This window comes from Malaya genurostris, chromosome 1, assembly GCF_030247185.1.
Source record: "Malaya genurostris strain Urasoe2022 chromosome 1, Malgen_1.1, whole genome shotgun sequence".
Classification (NCBI taxonomy): domain Eukaryota; kingdom Metazoa; phylum Arthropoda; class Insecta; order Diptera; family Culicidae; genus Malaya; species Malaya genurostris.
The window spans coordinates 81,282,823-81,300,615 of NC_080570.1; the positions used below are offsets into that span (position 1 = coordinate 81,282,823).

General features: G+C 33.6%; 1 protein-coding gene across 5 annotated transcripts in view; it reads right to left on the bottom strand.

Annotated features, from left to right (window-relative positions):
• Positions 1-17,793, bottom strand: part of LOC131440628 (broad-complex core protein isoforms 1/2/3/4/5) — a 294,222-nt gene that overhangs the window by 34,405 nt on the left and 242,024 nt on the right. For all 5 annotated transcript variants that reach the window (XM_058612079.1, XM_058612077.1, XM_058612078.1 and 2 more), the window contains one exon: positions 1,734-1,922. In XM_058612079.1, coding sequence (XP_058468062.1) covers positions 1,734-1,922 — 189 coding nt within the window. The remainder of the gene's footprint in view (positions 1-1,733; positions 1,923-17,793) is intronic.

Genomic DNA, 17,793 nt, shown 5'->3' on the forward strand with positions numbered 1-17,793 from the left:
ACCACAGTAGCATAAATCAAATAAACATATATTTCCCATTGTACGGAGACACTAACAGCGCTTCTAGTGAGAAACGGTTGTACTTTTTTCCATTAGCTACTGCAGGCAGCTTTGTACATGCATTTTAGGAGCATTTAAGCCCCCATTTTACACCAGACGGCGCTTTTGGTGTCACGGGTTGCTCAACTACATTACTATTACACTAGGGAATCTAGGTTTATTTTATTTATGACAGTAGCTAATGGAAAAAAGTACAACCGTTTCTCACTAGAAGCGCTGTTGGTGTCACCGTACAATGGGAAATCTATGTTTATTTGATTTATGATGTTGTTAGCTGATTCGCGCAATTCTTGTAAATGGTGCTGTCGTTTGGGCACCATATTGTTAACTCGACATCCAACGCGTCGAAGCCATTCAGAATAAACTTGAAGGGATCCATACAATTTTTACAAATTTTTTGATTATCCTGACTTGTTAAAAAACTGAATTTAGACATTTACTCTCGTTATAATCAGTCTCATTCATTCCTGAAAATTCAATAAGTATTATCTGATTATGGCATTATGTATCGTCTATTTATTCATTGTTCCCAATTATTTTTAAACAGCCTTCCTAGTTCTAAAATGGTAGGCTCAGTTATACGAACTATCGTAATTTGTAGACATGAAAGATGAAGAGATTGCCTGATGATGAGCGAGACTATTAAATTTTCGTTTCACTGGGCTTTTCCCAGTTCAAGAAAAAAATTTAAATTTAAATAAAATAAAATAAAATTAGCAATGCATATCACGATTTATGTACTTAACATTATATCTAACTATTTAAATAGTCAAAACCTTAGATTTCAGATGTCTATATTCATTCTAATGCTCCAGTAGCTTACTAGTGCTTTCTAGTGAAACAGTTTTCAATTTGTCTATCCTTACCAACTTATTGAAAAACTGATTGATAACATCACTCTCGTAAACAATTCTAATTTTACATAAGACCACCTTATAGATATAATAAAAACTCATTCATCTATTGGTTATGGACACCCTAAAACACCGTCTCAAGGAAATCATTTTAATAAGTCAACATGATCTTGAGCTGCAGTAGTTGCACTCGGGTTACCAATAAGAGAAATTTTATCTACTGTTTATTTCATCATTTATGAACTCCGGAAAATTCTTTCCGAAAACACGAACATTCTATCTCATCAAATTGTTAAGATAAAAGAATCAATTTTCTTTGGTAAAATAGTGATCTCACTAGCGCCACTGGGTGCGTGAGTTCCTAACTAATATGATTTTCATAATGTAGACCGCTACATTCCGAACATTTTTGTAAAAGACAAAGTCGTTCTAAATCTTTTTTGCACTAGCGCATAATTTTGATATTGAAAGTTGTACCATAGCGAGCACACTAATTCCATCTGATGGAGTGATTCCGAAATATACTTTTAACTTGGTTATAAACTTTGAGTCTCTCGAAAGTTGTTTGAAGATTGAATCACTCTATAGGTTATACTTGTTTATGGACAATACTTTTTGTTTTTCATGCTTCAAAGAAGTATATGTTGAAGAATACCACATATTTATATATGAGAATATGTGAGATATGAGAAAGGCATTATTACAACACTAGGTGGAATAAAATAGTTTTTGTATTGTGTGTTGACTTTTGTTTAGGAGTTTATACTACAAGTTAATATCATAAAGTTCTATTGTTGCTTAGTTTAATATGATACTTACATTGTGTGTTTCGTCAGCTTGTTGCTGCGTCAGTCCCGATACTCTTAACACTTCTGCAGTTTTCAGGAAGGAGCTAAGAGATCGCTGATGTACATTCACCTCGCCGTGATAGATGAACTCCACTAATGCATGGAGGTCGGTAAATGCCACATCCTGAAGTACTATCACGGGATGCTTGCATGGTGTGCTCTAGAAATACATAGTAGTACAATACTTTTATAGCCTCAAATTATAGTTATTATAGTTATTATAGTAGTTATTATAGTAGTTCAATGAAAATACACCATTCTGCACAGTATGAACTTTCGTACATAACAGAAATATAGACCTTTCGCTCGCAATATAAATATAGACTCTGTCACATTATTTTGCTCATTCAACGCTTGGTCTCGTTCAAAGCGGATGGGTGAAATACTAGCTTTGTCAGCCATTCGATGAATAGTCTATGAACTTCTAGTTTGGCAGTGTTCAGTATCGAACTGACTTACAATTGGTGCGGTTCGATAATGCCGTAGAGAAGGTTACTTGTGCATATCTGCAAATTGACGTTCCACGCAGCGATATCAGATAGTTGCAGTGCCATTTCAAGATTGACATTTCCTCCGAAAACTCTAGCACGCAAAAGAAGATCTTTTTGGTTCACCAGGCAGAATGATTTCCGCAGAAAAAGGCCAAATTCCGTAATTTTTTTTGCGAATCCGTAGACCAGTAGAAAATCTCCTGACATCGCTGCTTCTACGGGTGTATTGTATGCAGAGATGTCCATTTCCTCTTTGTGACGAAGAGTAAGCAAAATTTCTCTCATCGCACTGACAGCTTCAACGAGAGCTTTTCTCTTTCACATATATACACCACTGTTGTATAAAGTGTGCACGCATCATAAGTGCGTTTGTTTATTTCCTTTTACCTCCTCCACTGAATCGCACCTAAGTGCTAGAGCATTAGCTAATAAATTCTCTGAGGTGGATGCAGATACTTTCACAGAGGTGTACACGCCAGTGAGCACTCTGCTGTATGGTTTGCGTAGAAGAAGCGTGGGCACGCAAAATCAGCAAAATAAAACAATTCATCGTTAAATTTTCGGTTTTCATTGCAAATTTTTCATAGCAAGGCCAGATCTACTCTCTATTAATTGAAGTTCACAGAAGTGTTCGCTCACCATTAAGCGCCAGTGATCACTTGGGTGTATTTAGGCGAGAGCACGTGAGAGCGATTCGTGCGAAGAGATTGTTATTCTCTCGCACCAGCTTCTTTCAACTTTCAACTTCTGTCTGTCTGGACACTGAGAAGAAGTGCGATTTCCACTTTGTGTGGAGCGGAGCAAATGTATCCGCAGTGTTTAGTTGAAACCTACGCCATACATTTGCTCTGTATCACTCTAGTGAAATGACATCTCCGATTGTATGTACCGTTCACCTCGCACTAGCGGTATTGATTTTCAATGTGTGTGTTCGCGTACACGGATACAAATCCATTGCCGATACCATGATTAAGAAATCATGAAACATTACTTCTCGCAGACCCTGTCAGCTTGGAGCGAAACCAATCTTCAGTTCACCAACGCCATCGCACGGCATCACATTCAATATATCATGTCAATTGTATGGGTGCACAGTGCTGCTGTTTTGGCGCGCACGAATTTGCCATTTCTCTCCCCTTCTTCTATGTACTAGATTCGATGCGATCTCGTCTGAGGGCGCCTTGCTCGCAAAAAAGGATGTAGCCAAAGATGTGTTCGGGAAATGTGAGAGCTGGCTATCTTTTTAATATGGTGTCTTTGCTTCTCGTGAGATCATGTCTATTACTGATGATTTTGTGAGCGAAACCCATAAAAAATTTTATGATTTTAATCATTTTGCTCATAATATCATTAATAATAGTTACGATGTAATGAAAAGACATGTTTCATGATTTTCATAATTTGAATTATGGATTTTTATCCGCGTATAAGAAAATCGCTCCCTCAGTATTAGAATTATCGAACCGACTTGCACTCGGTGCGGTTCAATAATGCCGTAAAGAAGGTTGTTTGTTCATTTTTAATGTCATCGTGATCGGTCGTGTCACGTACGCAACCCTGTAATTATTTTCTCAAATTCAAGACTGATGTATGTGCCTCCATGTGCAGTGGCTCTATTTCTTTATCTATAATCAACACGCATAGCATAATCCTAATGCTACACAAACAAATATTCAAATATTCTATGACTTTTGTCATCCCATATTTCTCGCTATTCAATTCTTCACTTAAACATCCACATTCCTCTTTTGTCATCCCATATTTCTCGCTATGCAATTTTTAATGTGGATTCATTCGAATTGTGGATGCTTACATTCAGTCGTAAGCAACCGGTATTCTACCTGTGATAAAACTGTCAGGAATTACACAAGCAACTGGAAAAAGACGGTTGTGCAATTTGTTCCGATCAGTACTGTGCGTTCCCGTCAAATCGCCATGTTGGTTTTGCGGGTCAATTCAAAATCAATTATTCAATATTAGCACCAAACATAAGGAAATTTTTGACTAGGCAAGTTTAAATATAATACAAATAACTTCATTCAGAATATGACTTATGTTAAATTTTGGCTGCTATACACACTCAAACCTGATTCTCGAGCTCGGCATAATGAAATGCCGAATTTGATAAGCAACACGAAATTTTACTGATTGCTCAGTAATTCACATGCTCATTGCCGAAATTCGGTAATGTAAAGTTGTGAATTCGAAAGTTTGGCATAATATATTGCTGAACTTGTCCGTAAACAACAAATATACCGTAATCAGCAATTCCGTTTGCCGAGATTTCGAACATTGTGTTAGCTTTTACTGAAATTCGGCGAGACACTTGTAATCTAATGTCTGATTTCAGTACCTCATGAAAAGCTAAGTGGAATAAAAATGTTTTTTTATATACACTTTTGAATACTTGTTTATTGCCAGCTAGAAGGAGCACTAGAAACAAATGTTTTTAACTATGATATTTCTTTTCGGAAATTGCAATTTTTTATTTGAATTTAACTGAACATTAATAAAATACATTCATTCCCCAAACTTGGCTTATGTGATAAGTATTTAATGCAATGATGAAGCAAAATCCTTTCTACGCAGGATTAATGATGACTCAGTAATCCATAATTCAATCCCGATTGCTTTTGCCGAGCTAACAGCAAAATTGTTGTTGGAAAGCTCGGCAATAATTTATAAATGAAGGTCTACGCGGTCTTTATTTTTTTTATTAAAAAAATTCATTGTGAAATTCAGTCTACTGAGTCAAAAAATTTTTTCATCAACTTAGCTTTACTGAAGAAAAAATAGATTCGGAAAAATGCGGAAGTACAACTTGCGAAAAATACACCAGGCTAAACGTTAGCATGTCAACTATCTCTTTGAAAAAGTCTAAGAAAGTCTACGAGGGGGAACGGAGGCGTTCAAAAGTTTTGAGTCTTGGTCTACGTTGTTCATGAACCGTCCCTGAAGTCAGTTCCATGTGCAAAATTAATGAGTTTTCAATTAAATACACACCAATACGCTGTAATGTGTATTGAGAGTACACGCATAGCCAAAAAAAAGAGCAAACATTTCAGTGAAATTTCTCACCGATGCTACTGCTGCAGTGATGACGGAGGAGCCTGTCTGCAACGTTCAATTGTATTGCGATGCGGTGGCTGCAGTTGGATTGAATAACGTGGAATCTTGTTTAAAGCGCTATGAAGGACACTTTCTCAAGTTATTGTTTTTTTATTGGTTTGGTTGCAGTTAACAGCATGTCCTACTTTCAAGTCAACTTTTTTTTAAATGCAATTGCAATACATACATCAATGGCATGAACGAAGTGGGAAACAAATGCCTTAAATACTACTACAGTATGTACATCGATGAACTGTTGCGTGCTTATTTGGACATTTAGCCCTTTCACATAGCAAACACGCTGGAACAACCAATATTTTATGCTACCTATATTTTGCTCTCATAAATAGTTTGAGACAAACATATCTGTTGTTTTAGATTTAACTTTATACTTTAACTTCCCAATCTATATAAGCATGAAGACAAACAAACGTGTAATATCTATCATTTATAACTATGAGGAACCAGCGATGCCAGATATTAGTAATGCCATTTCCGCAAATTGGCATTTTTCTGATTAGCGTTGGCGGTGGAAATCTTTTAGTTTTTTTGCTCGCCAAAAAAAACTTGTTCTTGTAGTAAACTGGTTGATATATATATATATATATATATATATATATATATATATATATATATATATATATAATATATATATATATATATATATATATATATATATATATATATATATATATATATATATATATATATATGTATATATATATATATATATATATATATATATATATATATATATATATATATATATATATATATATATATATATATATATATATATATATATATATATATATATATATATATATATATATGTATATATATATATATATATATATATATATATATATATATATATATATATATATATATATATATATATATATATATATATATATATATATATATATTAACAAATGGAAATTTTCAATGTTTCTATTGAAAATTTTCTTATTGTCAAATTCATATTGGTTGGGGCGAAAGGTATGTGCCACTTGTATAGCCTTTCTTGTAAAGTAATGTAAAACTTATAGTGCTCGCTATCCACAATACATGAAAACCGTAAAAACATATGCAACGGTACATTCCACACTTTTCTAAACAAAAACTTATCACAAACACTATATATTCCTAAATTTATTTCTGCAATTCAAGTTTTGCAGTTGTCTGGTGCAAAATATGAATAAATAACATTAGGTAGCTTTTTTCGGAGATGACAGAACCGACTTTCACAAATTCCTCTCAAATGAAAGATCTTGTAGTTCCATACAAAATTTCTGAATTACTTCTGGTTCCGGAATTATGCTGTAAAATGTGCAATAAAATGTATACATAAAAGCACCAACTTTTCTCGGAGTAGGTTGAACCAATTCTTACAAGCTTAGTTTCAAATGAAAGGTCTTATTAACTGACTTTTCTCAAAAATTTCATAACCGGTTCTTGCAAACTTAGATTCAAATGAATGATCTTATGGTTCTATACAAAACTTATATATTTCATCTGGATCCGACTCCCGGTTCCAGAATTATACGGTAAAGAGTGTTGAATATTTTATACCACAACTTAGATGGGCGAAGTAAGAAACGTGAAAAACTTCTAAATCGGCCTTTAAATTCAATTTTAGGAAATATCACTGTGTTATATATGATAGTATGATTGATATGAGAAAGGCATTATACACCACTAGGTGGATTAAAACAGGTTTTGCATTTCATATAGAAATAGGGTGAGACAAGGTTGTATAAGAAAAAGATGAAAAAATCTTTTTTCTCGTTCCACCAAACTTTTCGTGTTTCTTTTGGGTCCCATAAGAACTATCGTCTCGAGGTTTAAAGTTTGTATGGGATTTAGTATGGGAAAACTGACTTCTTGCAAATCTATCTATCCATCTATCTATCTCTCTCTCTCTCTCTCTCTCTCTCTCTCTCTCTATATATATATATATATATATATATATATATATATATATATATATATATATATATATATATATATATATATATATATATATATATATATATATATATATATATATATATACAGATATATATATATATATATATATATATATATATATATATATATATATATATATATATATATATATATATATATATATATATATATATATATATATATATATATATGTATATATATATATATATATATATATATATATATATATATATATATATATATATATATATATATATATATATATATATATATCCAAGTAGCACGTTAAGTTGCTGTCCTGTATTTTTCTGCTGATTGTGCAATTTATCAAGTTAGTTTATATTACTATTCAGATCACTGTTGTGTTATGGAAAATGCGCAATTTTTCTGTGTTGTGCAACGTGCAACTAGTACAAAAACCATTCGATTCAGTACGAGTACGTAAAAAGGCTGTGTGTGTATGTGTATGTATATGCGTATGTGTGTATGTAATTTTTTTACAGTTACTCTTTTAGGAGAAGGCTCGATCTATGTTCACATACTTAGATTCAAATGAAAGGTCTTATGGTCTCATACAAAGTTCCTGAATATCATTTAAATCCGACTTCCAGTTCCGGAATTACAAGGTGATATGCCCCAAAAAAGTGAAAATAATGTCACTAATTTTTATCAGAGACGATTAAACCGATTTTTACTATCTTAGATTCAACTGAAAGAATGATGCCATAAGAATATCCGAATTTTTATTCGGATCAAACCCATGGTTCCGGAGGTAGAGTGCTGATGATGATGATGGTTCACCTCATACTCCTCCTATGTGAGCAGAACGAATGATCTATATGATAATTAATATTTTAGCACATATCATAATCAGTAAAGAATAACCAAAAGAAAAAAGATTCCTAAATCTATTCCTCAAATTACTAGTCAAACTTGACACACTGAATGCTAAAGTTCTTCAACAATAAGAGAACATATCTCGTTCCAGCCCTGTTCACTTTCCAAATAGTCTATACCATTTGTGCTCACGTAATTTGAATCGCAAAACTAACTTCATATGTTTGGCTTGCCATAAATCTACGTGAAAGGATCATGTCGCGAGGATTCGTTAAGTATGCTCAAGTAATTTCATACCCTCTGCAAATTAACTATTTCCATCATTACGCTGTAAGATGATTTGGTTCAATAAATAAAAACTCTATGAAAGTTCATCTTCCATGCCTACCTAACATATTCATATTCAACCTATTTTAATCCACCTAGTGCTGTAATGATGCCTTTCTCGTATCTCGAATATTCTCATATATAAATGTATGGTATAGTAATTTTCTTTGATTCTTAAAAAACAAAAAGGTTTGTCCATAAACTAGTATAGAGTACAGAGTTAAACAGTACTCAGGTCGGTTATGCCATCTTTGAGGAAACGATAAGAGATACTACCGAAACTGGAATCTGGGAACCGGTATCAGCGAAGTTGGTTCGTGAAAAGCGACTGGGATCCATTTTGGAGTCTATGGCTACAATCTTCGGTCGTTCATCAAAAACCCAAGGACAAGGAAAGCCAAATTAATATTTGACCGTCTACTGACAATGACTACCGATTGGACAAGTTTTGAGGCAAGTCTAAAATTTATTTTACTTTTTATTTCCGGTGTTTCCGGAATCAGAAAACGAGAACCAGCATAGCCGAAATCGAGCTGTTTGGTTGTCTATTGATAATTGCTGCCGATTGGAATAGTTTCGAGGCATGTTAAGAATATTTTTTTACGTGTTTTGTTTCGCCGCTTCATGTAACGGTATCCAATTTTTAATACACTTCACCACATAATTCTGAAAGTCGGATCCGGATGAAATATGGAAGTTTTATATGGGACAAAAAGACCTTTCATTTGAATCTAAGACTGTTGAAATTGGTCACGCCATCTATAAGAAAAGTAAGGAAGTAATTTGAAATACGATTTTTTTCACTAATCACTCTGTAATTCGGGAACCGGAGGTCGGATCAAAATAAAATTCAGGAACTTTGTATCGGACAACTATACCTTTCATTTGAATTTAAGTTTGTGAGAATGGGTTCAGCCATCTCTGAGAAAAGTAAGTGCACTTATTTTCATATTTTTTGCGCATATCACCCTGTAACTCCGAAACTGGAAGCCGGAAGTTGAATTTCAGGAAATTTGTGTGGGGTTACAAGACCTTTTTTTAATCTAAGTTCATGAAAATCGTTTCCGCCATCTCCGAGAAAAGTGAGTGCAAAAAAATGTTGCATACATACATACACACACATAAACACATACAGACATTTTGCGTACTCGACAAACTGAGTCGAATGGTATATGCCTGTCGGCCCTCCGGGCCTCGGTTAAAAAATCGGTTTTCACAGTGATTTTATAACCTTTCTATATGAAAAAGGCAAAAATTAAACTGTGTTATTGCATAGCTTTTAGAAATATAAAAAATCGTCAAAGTTCAGCTACTCAAAAAAATATAGTTTTAGGAAGAATAGAAAAACTGGTTATTCAATTGCATTCTCCAACTCTTTACCTTTCTATATTTGAGGTTGAAAATGCTTTTATCGTTTTCATGTCGATTTCTTAAATAAAACGTGTTTTGCCCACCTAGCTGTGAGATGACACATTTTTTTAACGATCTGCATGTTTACTGCATCAATATTCGTTTGTCTCTCAAAAATTGTTTTCAGAAGGAATGGTAATCCATAGCGGTATTGAAATAAATAGAATAAACAAAGGTTAAAAATAAAATAATCAAAATTTGATAAAATTGCCTACTTTTTACTTTTCTCTGTAGAAACGTAATAGAGTTGCTGGGGAAAACGACTTTTGATCGGAGCTACGGAGACCCCTAGTGTTACCATTCAATTCAGCTCGACGAGATCGGAAAATGTCTCTGTGTGCACCTTTTCAAAGATTTTCTCACTGCACAATTTTCTTAGAGACGGCTGAACCGATTTTAACAAACTTAGTCTACTATTGTGTTGTGAATCGAGTTCGTAGATCACATTGCTGTCGCTTCCAGTTCTGAATATATACTGGTATAAGTGACGTAACCGACGAAACCCTTATTTTTCTCATCATTCAAACGACGTTCAAGCGTTGTGTCGGAAAGGGTTTTTGAGGAATATCAATAAACCTGAAGTCGTCATCTTGGAATTCAGATCCACCTCAAACATAGTTTTCCAACATGTACTCATCAAACCCGGTCCATAAATACCCATATTGTAAGGGTTTTCAAAGAATATCAATAAACCTAAAGTCGTCATCTTCGAATTCAGAACCACCTCAAACATCGTTTTCCAACATGTACTCATCAAACCCGTTCTGAAAATACTCATATTGTAAGGGTTTTCAAAGAATTGCAATAAACCGGAAATTGTCATTTTGGAATGCAGAACCACTTTAAACATCGTTTTACGACAGGTATTCATCAAACCCGTTCCGAAAATACCCATATTGTAAGGGCTTTAAGGAATATAAGAACCGGAAGTCGCCATCTTGGAATTAAAAACCACTTCAACCATCGTTTTCCAACATGGAATTCAGAACCACCTCAAACATTGTTTTCCGACGTGTACTAATCAAACCCACTCCGGAAATACCCATATTGTAAGGGTTTTCAAAGAATATCAATAAACCGGAAGTCGTCATCCTGGAATTCAGAACCACCTCAAACAACGTTTTCAAACTGTACTTATCAAACCGTGCTGAAAATACCTATATTGTAATGGTTTCTAAGGAATATCAATAAACCGGAAGTCGCCATCTTAGAATTTAAAACCACCTCAAACATCATTTTCCATCATCTACTCATTCGGTAATTCAATTGATTACTGACCGTTCGGCAATAAAAACTTGGTTGAACTGTCAAACAACTAGAACTAGTTATGTAAACCAAATGGAATCATTTAACAAATTGTTCGGTAATTATTTTGTTTTTGTTTTTATTTTTCAATAAAATTGTAAGTTTAAATGAATCTTCGGATTTAAAAAAATAACAATCATTACTTAAAGCAGCTCGATAATTGGGCATTTTACCATACGGACGGTATGATTTTTAAGCTTGCTAAAATCGGTACATTTTCTGATTTCGTCGAGCTGAATCAAATGGTATATAACACTAGGGGTCTCCGGAGCTCCGAGTGAAAGTTGGGTTCTCAAGCAATTCGCGTTTAACTTTTGTTTGCTGGGTTGATTTTTGAACATTTTGCTTGTCTCGTATAGAAAAGTTATGCAATCACTGTAAAAATCACTGTAAATTTCATGACCTAAAACCTTTTTTAATCCACCTAGTGGTGTAATGATGCCTTTCTCATTTTCATTTTCTCCTGTATATTACAGCAGTAAATCCCCGAAGTACAACAATTTAAAACAGTTTAGAAAATAGTTTTGAAGATTTCTGTTGCATAATACTACTACATCAATACACTACATTTGAATTTAAGTTAGTGAAAATCTATTCAATCATATGTGAGGAAGTGTTGTGAGCTCCATTGGATCATATTTGATTATTATGCGGTACTTCCGGAACCGAAAGCTGGATGCCGCCATAGTGACATTCGGTTCATTCAACCATTCACTAATATGACCTACACATTTTTTTATGATTCTTTACGACGATTTGAATGTACCGGTAGTCGGACTTGGATAAAATTCAGCAAATTATTTATGGGACTATCAATGGTTTATTTGTTTACAGAGTCTCATGGTCTGCAAACTAGAGAAAAACACTAGCTAATATAAAGAGGTAGCTTATAAGCAAAGTAATCCTGAAATTGACGTTTTCATACTGAGCGCCCTATCTCCGGAACTAGGGGTTTGATCCGAATGAAAATTGGAATATTCTTATGGCATCTTAAGAACTTCCAACTCCGAGAAAAGTGAGTGACATTACTTTCACATTTTTGGTGCATTATTTTCACATTTTTTATGCATATCACTCTGTAATTCCGGAACCGGAAGTTGAATCCAAATAAAATTCTGGAACTTTGTATGGGACCATAAGACGTTTTATATTAATCTAAGTTTGTGATAATCGGTTCTGCAATCTCCGAGAAAAGTGAGTGACATTATTTTCACATTTTTAATGCATTATTTTCACATTTTTGGTGCATTTTTTCGCATTTTTATTGCTTATCACCTTGTAATTCCGGAACCGGAAGTCGGATCCAAATGAAATTCAGGAGCTCTATATGGGACCATAAGACTTTCTATTTGAATCTAAGTTTGTGAAAATCGGTTTAGCCATCTCCGAGAAAAGTGAGTGACATTATTTTCACATTTGTAATGCATAATTTTCACATTGTTTGTGCATATCACTCTGTAATTCCGGAACCGGAAGTCAGACCTAAAGCAAAGACATCATATTAACAAGATATCCAGCTCTCACATTTCCTGAACAAATCATTTCAACATCCTTTTTTGCGAACAAGGTGCCCTCAGGCGAATCCGCATCAAATCTCGTACATAGAAGCAGAAGAGAGAAATGTCAAATTCGTGCGCGCCAAAATAGCAGCACTGCGCACCCATACAATTGACATGATATGTTGAATGTGATGCCGTGCGATGGCGTTGTTGAACTGAAGATTGATTTCGGTCCAAGTTGGCAGGGTTTGCCTAAAGGAAATTCAGGAACTTTGTATGGGACCGTGAGAACTTTTATTTGAATTTAAGTTTGTGAAAATCGGATTGGCCGTCTCCGAGAAAAGTGAGTGACAATATTTGTCACACACGCACACACAGACATTTGCTCAACTCGTCGAACTGATTCGAATGGTATATGACAATCGGCCCTACGGGCCTCGGTTCAACAGTCAGTTTTTGCAGTGATTGTATAACCTTTCTACACAAAAGAGTTGTGTCTGCCCACCTATGTATACCTCATTGACCCTCATGCATACATACATATATGAATCGAGTGAACGAGACTAGATATTTTTTACGCAGTAGATTGAATCGATATATACAAAATATAAACGGTTTCGTAGAACTGAATATTATTCGGCTTCGAAATTACGAGTAATCGAAAGTTTGACGACTTTTCATACAGTCATGTAAGTGACAATGCAATGACGTACATGAAATTTTCAAAATTGGTCTTATATATTTTTCAATTTAGAGGACTATTTAAGTTGATAACCAAATTATTTACCAAGGCTCAAAGTCGTTTGAGATAAAAAACAAGGTATAGCATAAAATCATTGATGAAGACTATATCTCATTCTCCAGAAGACTGACAGATTGCACTATAATAATATAATGAAGTTACACATAAAGCGCAAAATGCATCACTAAAAGATGTTGTTTTTAAATTAAAGATTATTTAACATTTTTAAAGCGATTGCGCTTGTTAGATGTAAATATTATTCGATAACTCATATTCAAAATTTATATCATTTTGCTTCAATTCACACATATAAATATATATAAATGTTATTTCCAAAAGTTTTAGAAAACTTTGTTTTTCAAATATTCATGGTTTTCTCACACTGTTGAAAATTTAATCACAAATTCCTGATCATATTTCCGATAGCTTGTAGAAAAAATTATCTTGTTGGGTTAAGTACATCAAGAGATATTCGCGATAAAGTTCTGCCTATTCTTGTACAGGGTAAATTTCGAAAAGGCGCCCCATAGTAAAGTAAGTCGTAGTCACGACAAAAATTGTAACAACCTCAATGTGATTCTCAAATCGATGTGAATAAATTTGGACGTACTGAACATCAAATGCAACAATTTTATCCTTTCGAGAAATGGAAATAAATCACACGTTATTACATCCAAACAACGTATTGAGTACATTACATCACACATTACATTACAGAAACTATGCATCTTTTCGTGTACTATCACAGACCTTTAGAACTACACCGAGATTGTTGTGATATTATATCGTTATCGCTGCACATCAGTAGTTAGTAGTGATTAGCAGCAATTTTTGTGTAATATCACAAAAGTGTTGGTGTCGTTCAAAAGGCTGTAATGTTACACGAAAAGATGCATAATTTCCTATCAGAATCGTATACAGTATTCAGTCAAGCTGATGTAATTTACTCAATACGTTGTTTCGATGTAATAACGTGTGATTTATTTGCAATACTGCTCGAAAGCAGAAAATTATTGCTTTTGATGTTCAGTACGTCTAAATATTTATCACATCAATTGATAATCACGTCGAGATTATCACAATTCTTTTGTTTCTGTGTATATTATTCATTTGGTGCCCATACTCAATTAAGCACTTGGTTCGAAATAGTGCCAAACAATTGTATTAATAATCAAGTAGGGTAAAGTGTTATAATATGCCCCCTTAAAAAACATTGAGATATTTCTAAATGCACTGATATATTTTTTTTCGAGAATGCAAGTATTTCTTTGCAATACGTCTGACCACATTCTCAATTTATTCACTTGCCGTAAGCAATATGCCTCACAACAAATCAGTGGTATTGCCCCACAACAATGATGCAATATGCCCCTTGAAACGTCGATATAGAAGAAAAGCAAAAGCAAAGTCCTGGCATTACATTCCTTTTGTGGAATTTGGCTTTTCTGTTTCAATAGACTTCGCAGCCGATTCTTAGTGTACAGAATCATTGCATGGCTAGTACTATGGATCTAACTGACACTAAGAATCCTTCCAGGTCGGGGCTGGAACATACGACAACTGGCTTGTAAGACCAGACCGCCAACCCGGGAGAAAAAAAAAGCAGATAAAGAAGATAATCTGTGCATCAGAAATCAATCGCATAATCAATTAATTATAATTGGAAACCAACATTTTTGACCCTCCTTACGCTACATTTTGTTTTAAGAATCTTTAATCATTGAACAATACTTTAACTCGCATACTGTTCAATCGAAGGTAGGGCATAATGTCCGTAGAAGGATTGTTATGCCAAAATTCGTATATCAAATGAATGGCTTTGTTTCTCTGGATTTATATACTGTAAATAGAGACCTTAGCACTGCTAAAAGTTAATTACTAAGTAGCCACCGACCATTAGACGTATTATACGGTTAAAATGCTTGTTTGGTCGAAGCAAAACCTTACATAGAAAAGCTGCCTAGTGATATTTTCAGTTTTTTCATATTTACCAGCAACCGACAACTGCCAAACTTGCATAGCAGAAATATCTTACGAAAAGATAGTGTTAGTGGTAAAACCTTTGATCAAAAAAATCTTGCAAACTTAAAAAAGGAAGGGGGTGTTTTGGTCAGCAGGGACGCTTTATAACACTTTCTCCTATTCATATTTTGCTCTCTAGTTGACAAGCATTGCCCTTCTCAATGCGCGCGAAACAATCGTCAAAGATCTAGCATACTTTGAGTGGAAAATTTTCAATTCCATACAAAACAATTTTCTAGATTTTCTCCTCTTTCCCGATGGATTTTTTTTATCTGTTAATGTGCTATATTATAGAAAAAGTTGAGACGGATAATCATTAATACAGGTTTAGAATTCAGAACCTGCATGTTGGAACTAAGTTCAATTTTGAAACTCTAGTTCAAAAAATAAATTGCAATTGAATTCTGAGCTTGTTCTTACTTCTGAATTTAGTTCTTGAACTCAGCTCCAACTCTGAATTTCTGAATTATTTGAATCGGTTCTTTTTAGAACCATTAACATATTCTCAAAGAACTATGCAAATTTTTACTTTACTGTACTATATACGGCCCTTTTTCAACTAGTTGGAATTCATAGTTGTTGTAGGAGCTTTCTGCTGATTTGATATATAAAATGCATAGAATCTATTCAGTTTAGGTGCATCGTTTCAAATTCTAGTAGTGAAGAAGGGGAAAGCTGGCACAATTAATACAAGTGGTCAATTAATTGATATTCGAAAGTAAGAAGAAAGCGTTTCCAGTTATGTCTGTGACATTACACACCCGTACTTTTTTTTGTTTTTTTCACGGCGAAGAAACATGTTTCCTAAGTCATTTTCCGGTTTATAAATTGTGTTCAATGCTGTTCAGTCAAGTTAAAGAAAAGTTTTGTATAGAAAACAATATACGGAATTTTGCAGGACAAATCAATATATATTAAAAGGAGTACTAACGTGGATAACTTTTCAATAATTCATAGTTTTTCTAAAATTTTCAGGAAAATATATCTCCAATTTCAAAACATTGCTGCGATCGCAAAGAATTAAAATGGATTCAGAGACAGGATTAAGTGTATGGTAAAGCCAAATTATCACCGTAATTTCAAACGTTAAGTCTTGCTAATGGATGGCTCATAAAGTCGTGATGAATGCGCTGAAGCTGATGAATACCTTTGAGTACATATTTCACTTATTTAGTTATCACGAACTCAATATGGAATAGAAGATCATATAGTTGCTGAGCTGTGAATTACATTGCTACGATTTTGTAAGTTACTAATAATACAATGCTCTTAAATGTCTTTCGGGACTACAAAAATGTCGAATTCTCACCGTCAAAATCAGTTCGTTTTTCCTTCAAAGAACAACACTACAATTTGAACATGTCCTACAAAAATATCCCCACGTAGAATATTATTGGAGAACCAATTAGACTAAAATTGTCATTGTCATAACACATCAAATAACACTGAACTTCCCCATACCGTTTGATGATTATGGACATTAGTGGCACTGCGAATCCATAGGTTATTCCAACAATATATATTTACTTGTATTGTTATGTGTATTGAGTAAGAAAATGTTTGAGCTTAATTAGACTAACTCAAGCAAAATATTGAGTTGAACTATTAAATGTAATAAATTTCGAATAAAATGCGAATAGCTTAGGTCTTTTATATTTCTGAAGTCTGAATATGGTTTAATTTGTGTCCAGATATGAATGTATATATACAGGCCCGTACCCAGGATTTCATTTCGGGAGGGGCCCAAAGATTAAAAATAATGTTACTGAAGATTGCTTATGTACCTAATTCTCGTTGTGCCTTTCACGGCTGTTTTTAATATATATATATATATATATATATATATATATATATATATATATATATATATATATATATATATATATATATATATATATATATATATATATATATATATATATATATATATGTATATATATATATATATATATATATATATATATATATATATATATATATATATATATATATATATATATATATATATATATATATATATATAAATAATAGCGAAAAAAGTGTCGTTGCTAATGTTCTTTGGTATGCGTGGGCCGATCTTCAAATGATTTTAAGAAAAAGCCTTCGGGAAAGTAGAGCAAAACTAGAAAATTGGTTCGTTTAGAATTGGACATTTTCCATTCAATGCATGCTAGATCTCCAATGATTGTTTGGCGCGTATGGAGTTGTGAAATGCTTGCTGACTGTAGAGCAAAATATGAATACTAGATTATTAATAAAATAGTTGGCGCCAAACGAGCTGATTTGTGCAAAAATTTCACTGAGCCTACTTGAGTC